General features: G+C 44.1%; 1 protein-coding gene across 3 annotated transcripts in view; it reads right to left on the reverse strand.

Moving 5' to 3' along the window:
* Positions 1-2,908: 2,908 nt before the first annotated feature.
* The window catches only part of ZMIZ2 (zinc finger MIZ-type containing 2), a 111,956-nt gene continuing 96,651 nt past the window's right edge, over positions 2,909-18,213 (reverse strand). For all 3 annotated transcript variants that reach the window (XM_075272953.1, XM_075272951.1, XM_075272952.1), the window contains 12 exons: positions 18,126-18,200; positions 17,302-17,473; positions 16,818-16,959; positions 16,523-16,733; positions 15,348-15,453; positions 14,782-14,939; positions 14,601-14,668; positions 11,676-11,744; positions 11,302-11,546; positions 7,023-7,201; positions 5,451-5,657; positions 2,909-5,355 (listed from right to left, as the gene is read on the reverse strand). In XM_075272953.1, coding sequence (XP_075129054.1) covers positions 5,248-5,355; positions 5,451-5,657; positions 7,023-7,201; positions 11,302-11,546; positions 11,676-11,744; positions 14,601-14,668; positions 14,782-14,939; positions 15,348-15,453; positions 16,523-16,733; positions 16,818-16,959; positions 17,302-17,473; positions 18,126-18,200 — 1,740 coding nt within the window. In that variant the 3' untranslated portion in view covers positions 2,909-5,247. The remainder of the gene's footprint in view (positions 5,356-5,450; positions 5,658-7,022; positions 7,202-11,301; positions 11,547-11,675; positions 11,745-14,600; positions 14,669-14,781; positions 14,940-15,347; positions 15,454-16,522; positions 16,734-16,817; positions 16,960-17,301; positions 17,474-18,125; positions 18,201-18,213) is intronic.

The raw sequence follows: 18,213 nt of genomic DNA on the forward strand, positions 1-18,213 counted from the left end.
ATCTTCCCCACTTTCTGTACATGTCCAGTTCCTTATAAGCGTCTATAAGGAATAATTCTGTTATTAAATGGTTTATGTAACCCAGAATATCTGTCCTCCACCCATAGGATAGAGCAATGGTTGCCAAAATTTGAAAACACAGCTTCCCCCTCCCCCTCATACTTATTTCTATTGGGGAAAAATGTAAGCTGTATTCAGCATGTGTTCTGCTTTTCAGTTGTATACTGTCTGTACGTAACAGGCGTGTGAAGGAAGAAGCGTCAGAACTAATACAAGCTTTACTAACTCCGTGTTCTAACACAAACACAGCTCTGCCATCTCCCTGTTCTCTCCCATATAGCTGTTAGGGCCCGTTCACACAGAGTAAACACGCGCTCATTTTGGCAAAATACACATGTACACGGAGTAAACGTGCATGTATTTTGACAAAATACGTGTGTAAAAATAAGACTCCCATTGACTTTTTTTTTTTTTTTTTTTTTTACACGTGTAAAATGTCATTGAAGTCAATGGGAGTCTTATTTTTACACGTGTATTTTGTCAAAATACATGCACGTTTACTCCGTGTGAACGGGCCCTTACATCCAGATTTTTACACACACATTGCTATTCATGTTTTCATTCCTGCACATGCAGCTCTGCTACATCCCTCCCAACTTTCAAAGGAAAGAAAGAGGGACAAAATGTGCTACAACAGGGGCAACACGGTGGCTCAGTGGTTAGCACTGCAGCCTTGCAGCACTGGAGTCCTGGGTTTGAATCCCGCCAGGAACATCATCTGCAAGGAGTTTGTATGTTCTCCCAGTGTTTGCATGGATTTCCTCCCATTCTACAAAGACATACGGATAGGATAAAAAATAAATAAAAATGTGCTACAGGAAATTTAGCTCCACCCACTTCTACTTTGACTCCACCCATTCTCATTCATATTTCTCCCCATGTGCCTCCACACAGTATAATGCTCCTACAGTCACCCTAACAGATGCCACCATATTACAATGGTCCCCTCTAATAATGTCCTTCTCCTCCCTCACCTCGTGCCCCAGTTTAAACTGGCAAAAAAAGAGGGCACATTAAAATAGGGGGAAACTAGAGGCAGACAGATCTCTCTCCAGCTACCCCCCCAACATTTAATGTCACCCTCCATCTGCCCCCAGTTTAATGTCCCACTTCATCTGCCCCCACATGCTGTCTCTTCTCCTTACGTTCCATCCGTCTCCTCCCAGCAGCTTGTGTAACGCCCCACTGTCCTGTAGTATCCAGAAAAGCTCCACCTACACAAGAGTCTGATCACATGGTCATGTCATTACCAAAGGTCCTTTAGCCCACTAGGTTTTAGCATCTGCTGTTACCCTACCATTTAGCCTTTACATACCTCCCAACCGTCCCGATTTCCGCAGGACATTCACGATTTGGGTGACATGTCCCGCGGTCCCGGTTGGAGGGAGGTATGTCCCAATTTCAAACTCAGATCTGCGTCCAGAGGACGCAGATCTGAGTTGAACACATATGCGGCTGAAGCAAGGAGCTGACACAGGTCAGCTCCTCGCTTCGTGCCTCTCTCGCTGACACATATGCAGCTGAAGCAAGGAGCTGACCTGTGTCAGCTCCTCGCTTCGCCGCTACAAGCCAGGAGCCGGCGGCACCGGCGAAGCGAGGAGCTGACACAGGTCAGCTCCTTCCTTCAGTCGCATGTGTCAGCGAGAGAGGCGCGCAGAGAGCGTCGAGAGAGCAGAGGAGAAGGTAAGTTTAATGTGGAGGTGGAACGTGAATCTGGGGGCAGATGAAGGAGAGGACGGCATGACACTGGGGCAGCGATGGGGGGACATGAATCTGGGGGCAGAGATGGAGGGGGGACATGAAACGGGGCAGAGATGGAGGGGGGACATGAAACGGGGCAGAGATGGAGGGGGGACATGAAACTGGGGGCAGATGAAGGGTGTATATGAAACTTGGGGGAGAGATAGAGGGGGGACATATAATTTATGGGTGACTGTAGGAGGATTATACTGTGTGCGGGCACATGAAAAATTAACGAGTGGGCGGGGCTAAATTTGCAGCGGCGCACATTTTATCCCTCTTTCGGTTCTTCAAAAGTTGGGAGGTATGCCTTTACCCCAACCCTAACACAGTTTAGCATAAAACGCTTCAGGTACGGGACTAGCTGTATGCCATCTGGGACAGCAGTGTATAAATCAGGACGCTGGATCTGGGACAGTTGGGAGCTATGCTCCTACCCCCATGACTCTCCTATTTCCACGTTTCCTCCTTGCATAGAGTCTGCTCCCTCCAAAACAGCTCTGCTACCTGTACCCCCCCCCCCCCCGTGCTGCTACATCATCACCCCACACACTGAGCCATGCACCATCCAGCCTTCCCTATACACTCAGCCCAGCTTCTTCCATACATTGAACTATTGTGCAAGCTCTGCCCCTGCATGTGACTGGTCATAACCGAGACATCAATGATCCAGCCACTAGGACTGCCGACAGTTTGCAGTCCTGCAATGTGGAGAGGACATTGATCAACTTGGCTCAGTCATGACCCCCAGTCAGGTAACCACTGATCTGGAGAACAGGGACGATTCCTGTTGAACATTCAGACTGACCGCAGCCAGGCAGCTTGGTGGATGGACAAAGCCACATTGCCATTCACTTCTCTGGGAGCAGGGTCCACCGACGATCACGCCTTATAGCCAGCATGGCTGAATGCGCAACATCAGAGGATAAATAGCTAATGGATGGGGGTCTATCCACTATCCTATGGATGGATGCTATATATTCTTGGTAGGACCACCGCCTTACTAAAATAGAACTCCATAAAGGAAAGCAACCAGCACCTGCCATTAAAATGCTGCCACAAGATGCAGATGTGCACACACACACAAACAACCACATGAGACCATTGGTTCAATATATAGAGATATATATTTTTTTATTTATGCAAAACGCACATTATTCCAGCACGTAGCACAAACCCTAGATATTTAAATAGAAACCCGACATGTAACCACACTCACCAGCATGATATATCCCTGGCCTGTTTGCCTGTGTCTGGAAAGTTTATTTTATTTTTTGGCTTTGCAATAAATCTGTACTTCAGTCGCTGAGGAGCGAGGCAGCGGACTTCATGTAAAACCGGTGGTCCCTTTTTGCTTCGTTGCCGTATCGCACTCCGGCTCCTTCATGGCTTATTTAAAAACAATTTGCATGACTATCTTTTTTTTTTTTTAATTCGGAAAAAGTCCAGAAATAAGCTAAAATAATAAATAAAACATAACTATGGCTGATCGGCGTGGGTCTCTGCAGCATTGTAGATTTTTCTATGCAAATCACTGCCCATTTGTCTGCAGTGCACTTACGGCCTACGCACAGTTTAGAGGAGGGGGCAGCCATTTTATCATTGAAATCCATCTCTTCCCATTCCTAAAAAGCCTGATAAACCATTGAGATCTAAAATTTGCTTATATGTTAAAATAGCACTCTGCAAACTATTTTTGACAATATTCGAGCAGTGCAATTTGGTTCCCCGCAGCTCAATGACACCAATATTGTACATTTCGACCCCTTCATTATAGACCACCAATCCAGAACTCTCCCAGTGAACTACAGGATTACATCTCGTATAAAATAGCGCCTGACCCTGTGCTGCCCTCCTTGTTCCTATGTCTGCCCTATCTCGAAGGGACAAGAGAGCGGTGATATTATATGAAAGTCTATACAATGCTTAGCTGCATTACTTCCTGTGAGTGCTGTATGCAGAATCTTCAGTGTACACCTATAAGATTTATCTTGCTCATAACAGCTACAATATTTTCTCATTTGTCCGTTTTGCTTTGAATTGGTTTTCCTATGCAGATACGATCTGACAGGGAGAAACCTGTCACAAGAAGAAAGTGGGAGGTGCAAATTAAAGCTGCCCTACATAGGGATACACCGACAATCTGCAATATCCCATAGGACTCAGATCAAAGCAAGTCCAATGTGAGAAGACTGCCTACATTAAAGGAACCATATCAGAAGAGATAAAGGAATCAAGATGGCAGACAACCCATAAATATCACATCAACTAATATAGATATCCATAATATCCTATGCTGCACCATACATAGACCAAATAATTTGCTGGAGTGCTTCTTTAACCAAAGGAGGTATGTGGTATATTGTGCCTCATGTCTCAATGATGTTACCACCTCCAAACTTGGATTCAACTGCCCCCACTGTGCAGGCAACAGGAAAACTAAGACGTTTATGTACATGCTGCATCCTTCCCGCGGTCATGTGATATTATCACACAAAACATATATATAAATATATATTTATATACTGTACACAGATTCCCGCTCTGCTGCAGAGCGAATAATGCAGGTGTTGCAAGGCTGCAGGCCCTTGTTTATTGCATGTACAGTGGGTGGCGCTGCCCAGGCTACTGAAGCTTGAATATTGGAAATAACATACAACGACAAGGACACATAACTACAGGGGTAACTTCCTGTATAATAATATAGATATATGTAGCAAAGTCACCTCAGGCTACGGCTGAGATCGTAGGAAATAGAATGAAGTGTGGCACCAGGATCTTACAGTGTCCATTATAACCAAAACCACCCTCCCCCACCCCACAAAAGGAATGAGTCATGACTAATGGACCAGCAATATTATACATGTATACACACACAATGTATGTATTTATACATTACAAAAAGAGGAAAAAGATGGTGTGTAGACTCGTACACACACCTGCATTGTGCTCTTAGCTTCTGCCTCCCACGGACCGGGCTCCACATAGAATAAAATGGGCGACCAGTCCTGCAACAATCTCTTTTACTTCTCAGGCTGGTGCTTTGTGGCAAATTAAAAAGGGGGGAAAAAAACGGCATATACACAAGTCAGCAGACAAAGCTGACATATACGTGGCACCTTTGCCTGGTAGCGGAGGTATTAACAAGAAGAACATTGCTGGTGTCCTTAAAATGGAGATCTGCAGATAACGTAAAATCGACGATTGCTATTCACAAAGTAACAAATTCTAGTCTGCAGAGATTCTCTCTAAAGCTTCCGGAGCAGCGCTGCAGGTTTACAATAGTGCAATGATCTGAAGAGTCTGAATTCGTCTGCGAAGGTGAATTGTCCGTATCCAGATCAAGTCTTGTGCTCAGCGCTGCTCCCGTCGTCCATTTTGTTAAAACTTGGGCACGAAGATTAAAAAAAAACAAAAAAAAGAAATTAAAAAGTTAAAATTCTTCAATCAGTTATTCTCGAACAAGGAGAGAAGGTCGTCATTTCCGCTGCTTGGAAGGTCTGGAGGGCCAAGGTAGGAAAGCAACTCGTCTGGATTTGTCAGTTCGGGGAGAAGCTGGAAAAGTAGAGAGGATGGCGGGATTAGAACATAGAAGAACACATACAGAAGGGTCAGGCTGAATACAGAAATGAATGTGGACAAAAGCTTACATCAAGAGAGGGTTCTGTCACATCGCCTGCCGCTGGGATCCCCACCGAAGGGTTAAACACCAGATCGCTCCCGGCCTGAGCCATTGCTTGTCGCTGCTGATTCCGATGGTGAAGCTGCTGCTGTTGTGGTGACTGATTGTTGAGATTGGAGGTATGAAGAGATTGGGAGGGATTGTGGGAGGCTTCTATCCGCCCTGTAGGAGGGACCTAGAAACACAAGCAAAGATTATTATTTGCAGAGTTTTGGAACATTGGCCACTGCAGGGAAAATGCCTGGCTAGATGTCGCTTCCTCTAGTCATGGGTTAGTGCACAGTCACATCTGTGGTGGACCAGAAGGTCTAATGACAAACAAGTGATCCTGTGGGAACCCACTGACTAGAATGAGGTCCGTTGTATGTGGGGGAAAAAAAAATTGACATCCATCATCAGGCAATCCAGTTAACTCTGCACTGGAGGCTACGGCCAGAAAATCAGACATGTCAATGTAACCTTAGAGAGGATCAGCTGATCACTGGGCCAGATTTCACCAAACTACTGCCACAGAGTGTACCACGGGGCATTTAGCAACAGCCAAAGCTTTCACTTAAAGGGGTTTAACATGAATATACTGTTCTCTGATATCAGCGGTATTATATACCGCTAGAAAGCTTGATTGTGATTGCAGGGATTGCAAGTCCCAGACCATAGAAAGTTCCTACGTTCATGGTCACATCTATTGGCAACCAATCAAGACAAAAGACTGTCAGCACCGAGATGGTTACAGAAAATCTTTAACATTGCAAAAATTTTAATTCCTTATATTTGAAAAATATTTAACTTTTAAATTGTTTAGAAGTTTAATTATGGTTATATTAATGGAAAACCCCTTTAAGTAACGGACGAGACTTTCCCTCATTACTAGCAGCATAATATTATGGGTTACAATGCGGCCAGTAACAAGTGAAAGCCTATTATAAAACGACCATTTGCAGCAGACAGCTCATCTATCGATTGATAAATGCATTACCAGGTCCCTGCTGTGCACTGGTTACCTGCAGAGAGTAGTCCAGGACAGGGGGGCAGTCTGGCAGTCACACCCAGGATGTCTGTAACTATCACCATAGAGTCCCATATTCCAGTACCTGCATGTGTATCTGACTACATGTGCATGCACTTGCTTCCAGAAATGTCATATGCCTGCAGCTATTAGCCAGGAAAAAAAAATGGTGACCACAATGGTGCCTCTATATGGTTTGATTTCCCAATTGGATGGTAAAATATAGGATAAGCTGCTGCTCTCCCTGGGACCACTTGCCTGTTCAGACACTGGTATATTCAGATAGATATTGGGTAAAAGAGAAAAACACTGGGTTGATAGAGCGCTGTTTGGTATGCAGAAATGGAGATGCCAGAACAAGCAAATCCAATTACTTTATATCACTTAAAAGATTCCAGGGCAATGCATTTCGACGTTGGACAAACGTCTTCTTCAGGCCAACAGCGTTGGTGCAGGGAACAGAAGGTTTTCCTCTCTCCCCCCCATGTATGTTTGCAGCTCTGACATCAGAAATCTCCGCCATGTTTTCCTTACCTGCCCAGTTAATGGTGGGCCACCGCTCTTTTCCTGGTTCATCATTGGATTTGGAATGTCAGATTGGTAGGAGATGGGTGGAGGACCATTGGGGGTGAAGTCATTCATTGTGGGCGTCCCAGGGTTGGAGGATGGGAAGCCTCCTTCTGGAAATCCCCCTTGACTCTGAAAAGCTGGGCCTAGAAGAGATAAGAAGAGACAGTATAAGGGGAGGGTCTCTAAGTTGTATAATATCAGGTCTACCAATATGCATATGGCTCCCTCACATGGAAACAGAACTGTCTTTCTAGTCAGAAAATGAGGTTTCCAGGATTTTTTCTTCTTCTTTTAAATTTATGGCACATCCTTAGGGTAGACTATAAATATCTGATCGGTGGGGGGGCTCTGAAGTCAAGGAGAGCTGAGGAATAGTAATGGCACTCAGCCACTATATAGGACAAAGGAACCCTGCACTGTATAGTAGTGAATGCAACCCCCCTCCCAAACAAATCAGTGCGGGACCAGTTGTCAGTCACAGAAAGGCCATTTAAATTTGGAGCCAGGTATAAACTACTATCCTTCATGTTCCAATTTTTGTCACAGAGTGACGCTGACTTTAAGGGATCTACTGCCAATACGTTGCAAAAGCAAGATTGTTCTCACTCCCTGTAAGAAGAGAAAACTGCATCCCTCCCCCATGGGGCTTTGTTAATAAGTCTCCATGCCACCTGGTCTCCTTAAGTGCCATAAAGAGGTTTTGGTTTCACAAATAAAGCTTTGCCACTGCTTTAAAAAAATAAAATATAGCACCTTTCCAATATACATTGCTCCAAAACAAAGTCACATGGAACCTCAAACAGAAAATTGAAGTTAAAAAAAAAACATAAAAAAAAAACTTTAATTTAACAAAATGGCACATGAATGGTCAATGGAAACCAAATGACAGGTTCCAAATCACTGCAAAAAATAAAAGTAAAAATCACAGGCGGATCCAATGTATATAAATATTCATCATGGTAACTCATCATGTGACTCCATGAATAGCTCCTACATGTCTGTGTGCACTTCCAACATCTGAGCACGCTCCTGAAGACACCAGAGTGATGTACTACGGCATCTCCTCCCAGACTCGGAAGAGTCTCAGCCTGCACGCTCACGAGGCCCAACGTTCACTACAGAGTCTCCAGACTTTCTCAAGTCTGTCACATTCGTCCCAAAGAAACACAACCAACAAAAACGTAAAATCGCCCTGTGAACCCAGCCTTAGTGTTGCCTCCATTTCTTTGGGGGCAGCGTACTTAGTATTTTATATCCTCATCATGGTCTCAATCTCTGCTTGCAATTGCTTAAATTGCTTTCCTACTTCCTGGCGCCCTTAGTGGCTGCCTCGATACAGGGCTCCAAGCTGGGAGCAATCTCTATCTTTCCTTTCTCACTCTTTTCCTCTGTATCTTCAAGAATCGTGTAACTAAGCAATCTAGCACTATGAATTAGCAACTATAAATCGAATGGAAGACCCTGTGGAGTATTTTGTTTCTATTGTAAAGCATGGACAATGACAAGACCTGGTTCAGCTGGTTTCCACATGTGCCTGTTACCATCCCCCCAGCTAGGACAGCATGGCTCACCATGCGGCAAGGAGGAGAAACCTACATGGAAATGCGGACTTCTTCCTTCAAGATGATTTTTGGAGTCTATTGCAGGTGTGTGAAGATGCCTACAGCTGACTGGTATTTCTTTCTATTACTGTGCACACGTGGGACTCTGCTACAGCCTGGAAACCTACCATCACCCACCTACCCCAGGAGTTATGGAAGCTTGGCAAGAGAGCAGCACCATGTCTACCTGGATGGCTTCAGACCTCTCTGGGCAGTAGAACACTGTGGTAAGAAGAACGGAGGAGGGCTGTGATGAAGGACATTTGGGGCATTTTTTGTGGTTAATGGACAATAGCGCTGATGCAAGATACCGAACTATCAGCTGTGAGCAGGAGATCTCACCACCTACCAAAGGAACTGCCACATGTTATCATGATAGCTGCATATGTCCCCCACCTCTGCAAAAATGTTTTCTGCTTGTTATATCCACATGCTGTGACCCCTCCTCATGTCCTCCAACCACGGTCGGGCTGTATTATTACACTCCACACAGAGAACTAAATGACCCTGCAGTGTGTCTGTTTCTTTCTTTTTAGTTGCTCTGATTCCTAGGATTTCTCTATCAGCCTTGTGCTTGTAGGTGTTTCTCTCTTGTTATATACTACTGTACCATCTATGAAACTGTATCACTGAAATTTCCCCATTGTGGGACTATTAAAGGATTATCTTATCTTATCTTATCTTAAAGGGTCATTCCTATTTTAGCCTTTCCTGAATGAGCTAGGAATGCCCATGAGCCACCCAAACGCCACTGATGTTGTACGCTATTCCCGTAACCCAAATTTACCTCTTTGTGAATTATGGGAACAGTCTCTGTGGCGCTCGTTCTAGTAGTCTGAGAAGGAGTCACAATCCCATATATTCCCTCTAATAGTACACTGAGTCTCATTTAAAGGGTTAAATTCCCTTTATAATTGAATTTTCCTGCCTGATGTGACTGGAGAGACCGCAGTAACACGCGGTGCGGTATAGTTACTAGGGCAACTGTATGATCTCAGTCTCCCATCATCTAGAATACGGCCCAGGCATCACACAACACTAGACCACCTAAAGCCCCTGCACATCACTATGACTGAGCAGGGATTGGGTAGTCAAATAATATTATAGGAACACTTCAGACCCTGCCCATGCAGCAGCAGTTTGTTGCCATGTCTCAGAATAGGTAGCCCCCTGGGAGCTAGACACATCAGAAATCGCTCCTGTCCTGGGCCTTTAGGGACATACTGTAACAAGCCCAACAGCTGTGAGATCAATACAAGTTCCAGATGGGTTTTCTGCCTAAGACTGCAGATTCTTACACATGGCAGAAAAGGCAGAATGCTGTATGTAGACCATTAGCATCGCAAACACCGTGTGCTAGCAGAAATTCCTTAGTATGACACCAGATTATGGAGTGGTTCTACCCCAGAAACTGTTTTAGGCTGGGTTCACACAGGTTTTTTTTGGTCCAGAATCTGAGGCGAAGGTCACCTCAGGTTCCGTTCCAAAATACGGGTAGCTGCGACTGGCTATCGGGGCAGTGCAAGAGCATCCAGTCACGCACTCCACTCCGAATTAGGCCCAAATGAATGGACCTAGTCGGGAGGGAGTGTCTTCAGGGGGATGTCACGAGGGAATCTGCCTGAAGAATGAGCATCTTGCTTCTTTTTTCATGGAGCCGGAACAAACCGCTCCCAGACAAAAAAAAAAAAAAAAAAAAAAAAAAAAAAGAACTGACAAGCTCCCATTGATTTCAATGGGAGCAATTTTTTTGGTCAGGATTTTGAGGCGGATACGGTCTCAAAAACCTGACTAAAATACTCAGAAGGTTTCAGGGTTACATGGGGATCAGCCAGCCCCTATAGCACAGGAGAGGAGCAGCACCTTGGGGACTAGGTGCAGCTTCTGATCACACGAGGAAGACCCCCCCCCCCCCGGCAAAACCTTTAAATAGAGTCTAACCACCAAAATAATGGAAATTTGGCCAAAAGAACATTACCTGTACTACAAAGTCCTCCTCACCATTTATAGTTCAATCAACAGTAACATGTGACACGCAGTTATGGCTAAACGCATTTAAGACGCCCCTTTAAGAGCCATAGCAGGCAGCCCCTAAGGCAAGAGCAGACCCAACCATGCCCACCATATGTGACAGTGGAAATGCTTGGCCACCTGAACCCACAGTATATCACATAGCAGTAGTCCCGTGTATACTTAATGTTTCCACACCAGAGGATGTGATATGCACAGTCTTAGATGTATGTCCAGTGTTTCTATAAAAGAATATGGTATGAACACATCCTTAAAGTGGCTCTCCATCAAAGTAGTAAACTCTACTCAAGAATACGGCTCTTGTACATCGTTCACTCGTTGGAGAAGCAGTATGGGATCCAGTCTTGATCTCACTACCAGCCCAAGACAGGATGTCCCTACTACCGTGGGCATTATTCTGGAGGCCATTGGGGTGTGTAATTCTTCACGAAACATCCCTAAACATCTGTCTAATATTACGCCTTCCTCCTCCCCTTTATGGTCTGTACATTTGGTTCATTCCACCCTTTTGGTCACATCGTACATTTTTAGTATCGCCATGATAAAGAGTAATTTATAAGACAAAACCCCATGGCATGTTCACAATACTACACGGACATCTTATTACGCACCCTGTTGGCCGCTGTATTCTGTTCGCACACCCCCGCCTGGTTGCATACTATTGAAGGGAGAAGGATTTAGTCGCAGCGCAGCGATCATCTCCATAACATGTGGCATAACCATGTGTGCTGGGCTCAGACTTCGACAACGCTTGAGTACTGGTCCATCTGACTCTTCTTTCACGTGGGTGTCTGGCTTCACAGGGACCGGCTTCCAGCAACAGGAAGGATCAATAGTAATCTCTTCATAGTCAGAACTAGAGCATGGAACATAACGGGAGATGATAAAGTCCCAAAATCAATATAATCACATACAAAACAACTACTGTCTAATACAGAACTACAGAAAAGAGTGAAGACATGTATTATGGTCTGCTAGCACTCACTTCTGGATATACAGCAGGGTGGCCAGCATGTACTGGTCAACTTCTAATCCCTCTAACAGGGCGGTTTTACTGCAAAACAGATGGAAAAAAAAAAAATCGCATTACTCTCAACCACTGAGATAATACATTCTGCTCCATTACATATATAACATTACAGTGAGATCATAAGAATGGCTGGTAACCAATGATAGACTAGACCGCCATTCACTGAAATCTAGAATGTAATTCATGAACATCTAGCACCATCTACTGTCTGTCAGGCGGTATTACAACTAACAAATACAGTTCTCATCACTGTGTACCTTAGCCCCATACAAAAAGCAGATTTGTTTAATTTTACTACTGTGAATGAACAAGAGGTGTAACACTATGTGGCCTTTATATCATTATTTTTTTTTTTTATCTTGCTTATACAGCACCAATATATTAGTCAGTGCTTTATAGACAATGTGAGCCCTACAGACAGTGAAAATCTAAATTCCCTATCAGTAGGTCTGATGTTGTACAGGAAACCACAGCACCCTAAGGAAACCCACAGAAGAACTGCTCGAATACTGTCTTTCACTCTCAGAAACAACCCCAGGTTTAGGTACAACATATATGTAGAGAAGGAGGCTCCTATTTGGATCCAGATTCTGACCCTTCTGTGTTTGAGTTTCTGTTCAGAGACTCTGTTGCAGTGTACACCTAAAATTGCCAGACAAAAAACAAAGTCCTACAAGTGTGACTTTGTTAGTAGTCTCTGCCTGTTGCCCTGGTCTGCCAATAGACCAGAACAATGGCCATGGTGACCTGGATAGTGTAACCTTGTATTTCTGCTTGTATCCCACTTCTCCCCTTCCCCTATATGTACTCTACAGTCCCTATCGAGAATATATGTATATAAATATAAGTTATTATATATATATATATATATATATATATATATATATATATATATATATATATCTAGCATGGGCCTAGTCATATGTGAGGTGCATTCCGGTGGCATAGGATAAGAAAAATGGAGCTGTATAGGTCAGTCTTCAATACAGACACCACACTATAATACTGGGGACATTTATGAAGTTTCCCTTATCAGGGATTCTTCCCCTGCCAGATATTGTTGTTCTCTTCTTCCATTCAGTGCACATGCACTACATATTCTTATTCTTATGGTAGAGTTGGAAGGGACCTCAAGGGCCATCGGGTCCAACCCCCTGCGAGTGCAGGTTTTCCTAAATCATCCCAGCTATGTGTTTATCCAGATTCCGCTTGAAGATTTCCATTGATGGAGCGCCCACCACCTCCCGTGGCAGCCTATTCCACTCTCTCACTACCCTGTCAGAAAGTTTTTCCTAATGTCTAATCTGTATCTCTTTCCCTTTAGTTTCATCCCATTGCTTCTTGTACTTCCTTGTGCTAATGAGAATAGGGGAGATCCCTCTGCACTGTGACTACCTTTCAGATATTTGTAGACTGCTATTAAATCTCCCCTCAGCCTTCTCTTCTGCAAACTAAACAATCCCAGTTCTTTTAGCCGCTCCTCATAGGACATGGTTTGCAGACCTTCCACCATTTTGGTTGCTCTTCTCTGGACTTGCTCCAATATATCGATGTCTTTCTTGAATTGAGGCGCCCAGAACTGTACACAGTATTCCAGGTGTGGTCTGACCAGGGAAGAGTACAGCGGAATAATGACCTCTCTTGATCTAGATTCAATGCTTGTCTTAATACATCCCAGAATTTTATTAGCCTTTTTTGCAGCAGCACCGCACTGTTGGCTCATGTTGAATTTGTGATCTACTATTATGCCCAAGTCCTTTTCCCCTATGCTATCACTTAGTTCTATTCCTCCCATACTATATATGTTTTTTACATTTCTGTTACCCAGATGTAGAACTTTGCATTTGTCCCTGTTAAATACCATTTTGTTCGCTCTATATATATATATATATATATATATATATACACACATATACATATATACATACATACATATATACATACATACATACAAACAAATGAAGGGGGGGTACAGACGTATCTATCAGCTGATCCTAAGTCTTTGTCCCACATTCGGCTGCTTTCACACTGCAATTTGTGACGTAAAGTTCCTGCCACATAAGTCAAACTTATCCATAGGCCCCCATGAGTGTCCTCTTTTGGCCTCCATCGGCCTGGTATAGCTACAGAGGTATGAAGTTATGGCTTATTCAGAGCATTACATAACGGGAGCCTATGGGTAAAGGTTGCCACTATACACCTATACAATAGAATCAGTTGGAGGTATATGTTGCGAATTCGTCCTGACATTCCTTCAAAGGACACCACAAAGGGCAGTGTAAAAGCGGTTTTATTGGCAGGGCTATCTGTAAAACTGTACAAAAGATCCGTCAGATCTGTGCAAATTGCCAGTCGCCAGGGGTGTAAAAGGTTTTTTTTCTTCCAGGATTTTAATATTGATCACCTTTCTTTGGGAGAAGTTATCAAAATCATAAATCACTGGTGGTCTGACAACAGAGACCCCATGATCAACTTTGTGAAGATACTGGAGCATTCAGGTGAGAGCTACAGCCCCTTCGCTGAATATCAGGCACAATGCACACAACATAGGGGTTTCGCTTGGTATTGCAACTCCGCCCCATTCAACTGAATGGGACTTTCCTGCAAACAAGTCATATTGCAAATGAAAGTGATATCAATAGTTTGTGAAGTGGAAACACCAAGCACGGCTTTAGCTTTGTACAGCTGATCTGTGGGGGCGCACTGGGTATCAGACCCCTGCCAATTAAATATTGATGCCCTATCCAAATATTTAGTTCACAAAAACCCCCATTAATAAGCATTGTGTGGAAAGAAGACTTTGGTCACACAGATTAGAAGATATTTTACCCTCACCCCACAAGTGAGATGGTGATAAAAAGCCATATCTGGGTCACTTACTTGCACACAGGGCATCTCCAGGTGCCACGTTCACAGTTCAGCTGCAGGTATGATTCCAGATCAAAACACTGTGGAAAGATTAAAAATTCATGAATCTGACCAGAGGACAGCTAAAAACAGACTACAGCCATACAAAATGGAGAGGAGACAAACAGATCCCAGGCCGTCACCCAATTATTACCTGGATGTGTCTACAGTCGTGGCCCCTGGCAGGAAGCTGAATTCTTCGGAACGTGATTGGACACTTTAGGGACACCTTGATAGCCGTCTGCTCCACACCATCCTCACCATTGGGCCCAGGAGTGCCGGGGATGCTGCCATTGCTGAAATTTCTTTTAACTGTGGAAGGGGTGGGTAAATGGTGAGCAAAAAGGAAAGGGGGGGGGGGAATTATACGGAGTACACCAAAGGAGGATAGAAAAGTGTTAAATAAATCAGCGCGGCATCCATTTTTTTCAAGGACTCCACTAGCACAGTGGGTGCACTACTCACATGTTGTATAAACTAACAGCAAGTGCGGGTACTGCTCCATAGATATCAATAGGACGGCACTGCAGAGCCTAGACTCACTGATACAGTTTGTACGGCGAGTAAGCAGGCAGCTTACAGTATATAAACCATACCAAGAGATGTACTGTCTCAGTACCAGTGACCAGTAGATTGAATATCGATGGCCAATCCTAAAAATAGGCTGCCAAGCTTAGAAACTGGACAAACCTCTAGTGTTGGATTTTCGTGTCCTCTTACTTTTTGTGATGCAATGTTCTGCAGGGAGCAGCCTCTTCTTGATCAGACCCTGAAGGACAGATCTTACGGATGGTCGGTGAACCAGTTGTAGCACAAACAGATGAGACTGTAAAGAAAAAAAATATATAAATTATAATGTATATATTTCTGCATGTTCTATTAACACCAACTAACTTAGCACCACATATCAAGCTGCACATCCCTCACTTCATCTTGCCCTAGCAGCGGAGTATCGGCATTGTTCTTTCACCCATGACAGAGTGGGTGTCACCAGAGACTTCCTCCTCATCTAATAAAACTATACTATACTGTTCCCTGACCGTGAAAAGCTGCCATGTTTACATCGGTGGTGACAGGTTGTGACAGGCACCTAGCCAGGTTAGCAATGACAACCAATACAAAGTCACAGGGAACAGCAGACTCAGCACGTAAACAGCTCTGTGTTTTGTTGTAAACCCTCTTGTACTCTTCCTAATTTTCAGCTTGCGATCTAATCCTTTAATTATGGGAGTGGGTCGGTGAGACATCACCTTGTTACAGAGGGTGTCCAGTTGCAATGAATGGATACGAGGGCGTTTGTAGAATTAGCACATGTATTGGAGTCCAGCAAAAGCAGTCGGCTTATATGTCATAGGCCTTAGAAGACTAAATGTCAAGCGTCGTCCATTTGGCTAACAGATCGTTCAGCGTCCCTATAGGTACAGGTACAATGTAGGAAGGTACTGGGTGGAGCGAGGAATTATTTGTTAGGCTCACCCATGCTGGATACATATAGGTGCTTGCAAAATAAACATGAAGGTGTTCAGGTCCTCAACCATTGTGTGACTACTGCCTGCAGAATTTGTTAAGTTAAAATATATCACTTTTTTGTTGGCTGCCATCTTCCATAGAACAGTGCCACACCTGTCCACAGGTTGTATGTGGTATTGCAGTTCCAAGTACAGGGCAATTGTCATTTGTCCCATTGCTTATATAGCAACATATTCTACAGCACATCAGTTGGATTCTCTTCTCATTAGTGGATCTCACATAGAACTTTTTTCCCCCTAAATACTGCTTTATTTCTCCAGAAATAAAGTATTCTAGAATTAGTGGGGCTCCCCATGATGATGGGTCTCATCTCCCATGCTTCAAACCGTCCCCCCTCCCTACTATAAGATGTACGCTGTACTTACACAGCAGCAGGCGCTGACAGTGATCTGGATACTGTTCCGGCCAGGCTGACAAACTTGCTTCAGGTAGAGGGGTTTATGGGAAGTTTTGTTGTCCCCTCGCTCAATACTCAGTGGAGTGGAGTTCACGCTGACTTGTACAGAACAAGGCCAGTTTGTGTTCATCTGGCGATCTTCATGGTGGTAACATTTAAACTGGAGCTCAAGATCGGGCCTGGGAGCAAGAGAAGTGGCACAGGTCAATAAAACACCCTTACATTCACTACAAAGGAGGATAAAAACCATAAAATGTTCATACCTCATCATAAGCGTTTTATACACCGATTCTCGCAGGTGATACACATGGTTACTGACCGCCAGGTTGTGCTGCAATCGGAAAGGTTCAAGAACAATCCCATCTCGTACCGGGAATGTCAGTCTTAGCTCATCATTGGAGGCACCTAAGGGCAAAGAGTTGGAGCATCACTACCTTATTCTCCAAGTTATAGGTCAATAATATGACAAAATGCAACGCTGTGGCTCCATTCCAGGGAAACTCAAAAACACAAGGGAGACCATGGTGGGTACAAAACAAAACAAAAACCCATCATATACCCCCAGTTACATCATGTACCAGCACTGGATAGATGCTGAAAGGGAGGACCAGGGATAGAGCAGTATCGTATAGTCAAGTACAATGTCCGGCTCTGATGTTAAATGGATCAGAAGCAGTCAGGCACATCTCTCCTATATTGTGGATAGGCGATCACAGGGCTGTCCCTCAATTACAACTTAAGACTCACCGGTGGGAGACTGGTGCAAAGAGTTGTGTGTAGGTTTGACATCCGGTAGAAACGGAGACTTGACATCTTGACCTGGTGACATATAAGGTGGAGCACTGCTTCCAGGAGTCATCGGTGGTGTAGGATTTCCAGGTAAGGGAGAACTAGGATATCCTGGCATTGGGCGCCCAGGCTGCATGGAAGACAAGGTGATTGCTTAAATTTTTGCACACGTTTTCCCATTGAGGCTTAGACCCCACGTTGCAGAAACGCAGCATTTTTATTGCAGATGTTGCTGTGGTGTGCTTGAAAGGGAGTAGAACATGTAAAACAAGAATATTTAGAGGTTTCCCTTTGGCTCAATAACCCGATGCAAAATCTGCATCTCAGCAATGTGCGGCCTTAACCTAAAAGGGGTTCCCCACTCCCCCCACGGGACTCCTACACGTGCATGCTCAGACAGGGACATGCAATCTTACTAGGGAAGGAGAATAAGCTGCTACCAAACTGACAGCAGTTTATCTCCCCTTCAGAACAAAGCATCAGGGATGTTGAAATCCAACAGCATGATCCTTTTTTTCCCCTGACATCTACTGCTGAGATTCAAGATACCCCCCATAGGTATTATAATGAACGCAGCCCTCCTAAAATCTGCAGTTTGTATGTGTCACCTTTACAATCTATCTAAGTCCCTTCAGTATGGGTTGGATATGTATAGTGTATAGTAGATACTATAGTAGTAGTATAGTAGGAGTATCTACTATATGTATAGTATAGTAGATACCTGTACTTCTGTGCTTATTTCATCTATGAGTCTTATCCTCTTAAGGATGATGAATGCTTACCCCGGTCATAGTCTGATTATATGCAAAGTTTCCACCATTGAAGTTATTGCTCTGTCCATTGTATTGATCTGTCAGCTGGAGAGAAAAA

Source organism: Leptodactylus fuscus, chromosome 5, assembly GCF_031893055.1.
Source record: "Leptodactylus fuscus isolate aLepFus1 chromosome 5, aLepFus1.hap2, whole genome shotgun sequence".
In the NCBI taxonomy this organism is placed as follows: Eukaryota; Metazoa; Chordata; class Amphibia; order Anura; family Leptodactylidae; genus Leptodactylus; species Leptodactylus fuscus.